The 4,045-nt window shown below is 49.1% G+C and overlaps 1 protein-coding gene across 1 annotated transcript; it reads right to left on the bottom strand.

The window, feature by feature from the left end:
• Window positions 1-1,073: 1,073 nt before the first annotated feature.
• On the bottom strand, window positions 1,074-3,553 carry LOC131915688 (neutrophilic granule protein-like). Its single transcript, XM_059269091.1, has 3 exons — window positions 3,332-3,553; window positions 2,577-2,678; window positions 1,074-1,220 (listed from the first exon to the last, which is right to left on the bottom strand). The coding sequence occupies exons 1-3, from the start codon at window positions 3,506-3,508 to the stop codon at window positions 1,074-1,076; spliced, it is 426 nt and encodes a 141-aa protein (XP_059125074.1). The 5' UTR covers window positions 3,509-3,553.
• Window positions 3,554-4,045: the final 492 nt, after the last annotated feature.

Genomic DNA, 4,045 nt, shown 5'->3' with positions numbered 1-4,045 from the left:
GCCCAAACCACACCCAGTGAGACAGGTCACTTCCTGTTGCCTGTGGATCAAGATGTAAAACTCTCAGCTATCTCTCCAGCACCATGTTTGCCTGCATGCTGTCTTGACTATAATGGACTAAACCTCTGAAACTGTAAGCCAGCTCCAGTTAAATGTTTCCTCTTATATAAGAGTTGCCATGGTCATGGTGTCTCTTCACAGCAATAGAAACCCTAACTAAGACAGGGAACATCACTGAAGAACAGTGGAATGAGTGTAAAAGCTGCAGGATGGGACTGAATGATGTGAAATTCTGTCTTTACATGACATGGCCACTTCACCCATGAACTCACTGCAGCTATGATTACCTGTACAAGGTCAAGTCTACAAGATCAGCCAGGCAGTGGTGGTGCACGCCTTTAATCCCAGCACTTGGGAGGCAGAGGCAGGTGAATCTCTGAGTTGAGTTCCAGGCCAGCCTTGTCTACAAAGCAAGTTCCAGGACAACCAGGACTGTTACACAGAGAAACCCTGTCTCCAAAAAAAAAAAAAAAGTCTGCAAGATCATCAACATTCTACCAGGCAGCACTAACTGGTCTCTGAGTTATTGACACATTAAAAAAGAGAAGACATGAAGTGGGGATGGGAACGTGTTAAGGGTGCTAGGAGAGATACCAGACAGTCACCACCAGCACACTAGATGGTACCTAACCTGCGTGTGGTCTTCCCCTCAAGGAGAGAGTGAGGCGACAGAGGCATCAGCTACAAGGGCATGATGGGACATGGAAGCCTAACCTCCATCCACCAGAACCCAGAGGGCCTGGACAGATCTGGATGAGGAGCAGGTGGGCTCCCACTGGTCACCAGAGAATTGGTGTTGCAGGGCACCAGAGTCCCCTCTAGAACTCTTCCAGGCCCTCCTCTCTAAACAGTGGGAAGGTCTAAGCAATACAGACACAGCACATGCCACACCTTTCCAGACACTTGCTGCAAAGGGCTTGTTCTGTTTGCAGATGAAGACCCTGTGTGTGCAGCACATACAGTCAGTGTCTCCCAGAGCCCAAGAGAGAGCCCAGCAAGGGGGATGGGAGACCTCAGGATTGGACCTCTGCAGTGAGAAACCTGGAGGAGATGCGGGGCAGCAAGCTGCTCACCTCTCTACTGCAATCTCTGTCACAGCTCAAGGTCAAGGAGGTTGAGAGCCGCCTTCTGATGAATTGACCTCTGCAGTTTCGATCCTCCTGTAAGGGGCAGGGGCGGGGGGGGGGGGCGGGGGACAGGAGCGAGAGGCATCTTGTCACATTTCTGGAGAGAGGCAGGCACTGTCCTCAAACCAGAGATGCAAGCCAGAGCCAGCAAAGAGACAGTGGATGGGAAGGACAGATGCACACCCATGAATGTAAACAACAGGACCTCCATATACATTATTAGAGGAGAAGGCACCTGTAAATTATCATGCCCAGAGAAAACCATGTTTGTTGAAGGTCCTGGGTGAAGACACATCAACAGCTGAGCCTGTCCCTGGGAAATGAGGTTGTGAGTCAGTAAATGTAACCATTGCTTTCAGTGTGAATGTAAAAGAACGTTTGAAGTACGTTACTTTCTGGTTCAGTTTTAAAAAAGCAACCTCTCTAGTGGATTATAGACACACTTGGCCATTCTGCTCTTTTTATATTTAGTAGGTTTAGCAGGCAGTGCCTCCTCCCACACCCACTTTGTGTGGCACTGGGAATCAAACCCAGGGCCTTGAACATGCTAAGCAAGACTCTACCACGGAGCTACATATTGCTGTTTTAGAAAGTAATTGCAATAACTTAAAGTAAGAAAAGGTATTAGAGAAAGTCTGGCCTTGTTTTTTTCTAACAATTATTTGGGGTGTGTGAGAGTGCATGCCTGTAGAGGTCAGAGGACAACCTGTGGGAGTCAGCTGTCTTTACCATGTCAGTTCCAGGGTTTCTTTATGCACTAAGCCATCTCAGGACCCCAAAAATGTGATTTTTGAAAAAGGCTTCTGTAGCTAGAGTTTTCCTGCCTGGCTAGCTCAGTCGGTAGAGCATGAGACTCTTAAGCTCAGGGTCATGGGTTCGAGCCCCACGTTGGGCGCCAAATGTAGATGTAACCAACAGTCTTATTAAATAAGAAACACAGAGCCGATTCAGAGAAGAAAGCCAAGAGGTCAGAACTAAGAGCCTTACCCTTCCTGCTTCAGCTATCCTGCTTCAGCCAAGAGAGCTCTCCGAAAAAGAGACCTACTTCCTATGTGTATGTCTTTAAATAGTCTAGATGTTCTGCCTTCTCATTGGTTGTAAACTAAACACGTGCCTTGTCATTGCCTGTATGTACCGCCCTCCAGGTCCTTAAAGGCGTGCGCCACCACCGCCACGCACTTGCTATGGCTCTATAACTCTGACCCCCAGGCAACTTTATTTATTTACATACAATTAAAATCACATTTCAGTACAAGTAAAATACCACCACAGGCTTCAATATTAAAACTGCTGGTGGTGAAGTGGCCAAGTGATGTGGACGGAGCCAGGAGAGGAGAGAACTTCTGTTCCTCTGCAAGGCAGTCTGGGAGCTGGGAGAAGGAGACTCACCCCATTTTCCAGGAAGTTGCAGTTTTGAGGCTGTCTTTCCGGGACGGAGATGCAGTCTGTCTCGCTAATACTGAACTTGAGTGGAAAATTGCTAGTGGGATTCTAAAAAAGCAACAGAGAACTCACAACCATCTCTCTCGTACAGATTTGGGAGCAAAGCACAGAGGGTTGGTGATGCTGCCTATGTCAGCCCAGTCCAGGTCTACACTGTCCACCAAAGTGTGGGGCTTATTAAATGGCCATAACAGACCTAAAGGGTACAGTCAGTGGGTGTGGTGGCATAAGCCTGAATCCCAGCACTCAGGAGGCAGATCTGTGTGAATTCAAGGGCAGCCTGGTCTACACAGCAATCCCAGGCAGCCTGGGCTACATGACATTCTGTCTAAAAGGGGGAGGGGTAATGGTGTTTACCACAGATAGCTGTATGACACTCTTCAATTGCCCTTCAGTACCGTCCTGTATAAAGTAGGAATAAAAATCCCTTCCCTTCAGGTCTCATGCCAGGAGACAGGCTGACGGTACAGACTTGTCCTTCCTGTGAGGAGATGAATTGGTTGGCCTAGAACTCATTATATAGCTGAGACTATCTCTGAACTTCTGATCCTCCTGCCTCTACCTGCCGAGTGCTGGAGTTCAAGTCCAGGGTTTCATGCCCCCAGGGCAAACACTCTACCAACTGAGCTACATCCCCAGTGCCCAGGTAACAGAAACCTTCTACACTGCCTGTTTCCCAGGCTGGGGTGGCAGACACTCACCTGGTCAGATGGCATGGTGACATCTATCAGGCGGAAGAGGGGCTTCCCTGGACACCCATTGTTAAATGCCTCTACGGCCTGCTCAACAATATCCTCATATGTTGGTGGACCCTGGGCTTCACAGGCTACCAGAGCCAAGGCCACCACCAATACAGATGCCTTCCACAGCCTTGCCATTGTCTCTGACACATTGCCACTCCTGACTCCTCTTATTTAGGTGGTACTTAGGCTGCCTTGCTCAAGGACAGCTGGGGACATAAGTGGCTGATGGCTCCAGAAAGGGGCCCTTCCGTCCTTGGCTGGAGATCACTATTGGCCAATGTTATGAAACACTGTTGGCCAAGAGAGGCAAGGAGGTTTGGGCAACAGACCAGGACCTGGAAGTGAGTCCTAAGCTAGAAGCAAGAGCCTTGCTGTCAGCTGGGCATGCCTGTTCACTCTGGGCCTCAGTGCCCCTGCTGGACCCTCCAGACCTGCCCCATTCACAGCTCTTCTCTCTCTGCCTGGCTCTCCTCTTTGATCCCAATAACAGCTGCCCAGAACCCATGACTCCACATGGAGTTCTTCATCCAGCTTCACAAGGAGACGATCGTTTTGAGGTTACACTCAGGGGAGACCCCAGTGTCACCCATTTTAAAAATACATCCCTGTCACACTCTGAACATCATCACTTCTTGGTCTTTAAAATTGTTTATGGACTGGGCATGTGGCAAC

Source organism: Peromyscus eremicus, chromosome 7 (genome assembly GCF_949786415.1).
Source record: "Peromyscus eremicus chromosome 7, PerEre_H2_v1, whole genome shotgun sequence".
Lineage (NCBI taxonomy): Eukaryota > Metazoa > Chordata > Mammalia > Rodentia > Cricetidae > Peromyscus > Peromyscus eremicus.
Note: the sequence above shows the minus strand (reverse complement) of the source record. Positions and strands in the feature narration are given on the sequence as shown.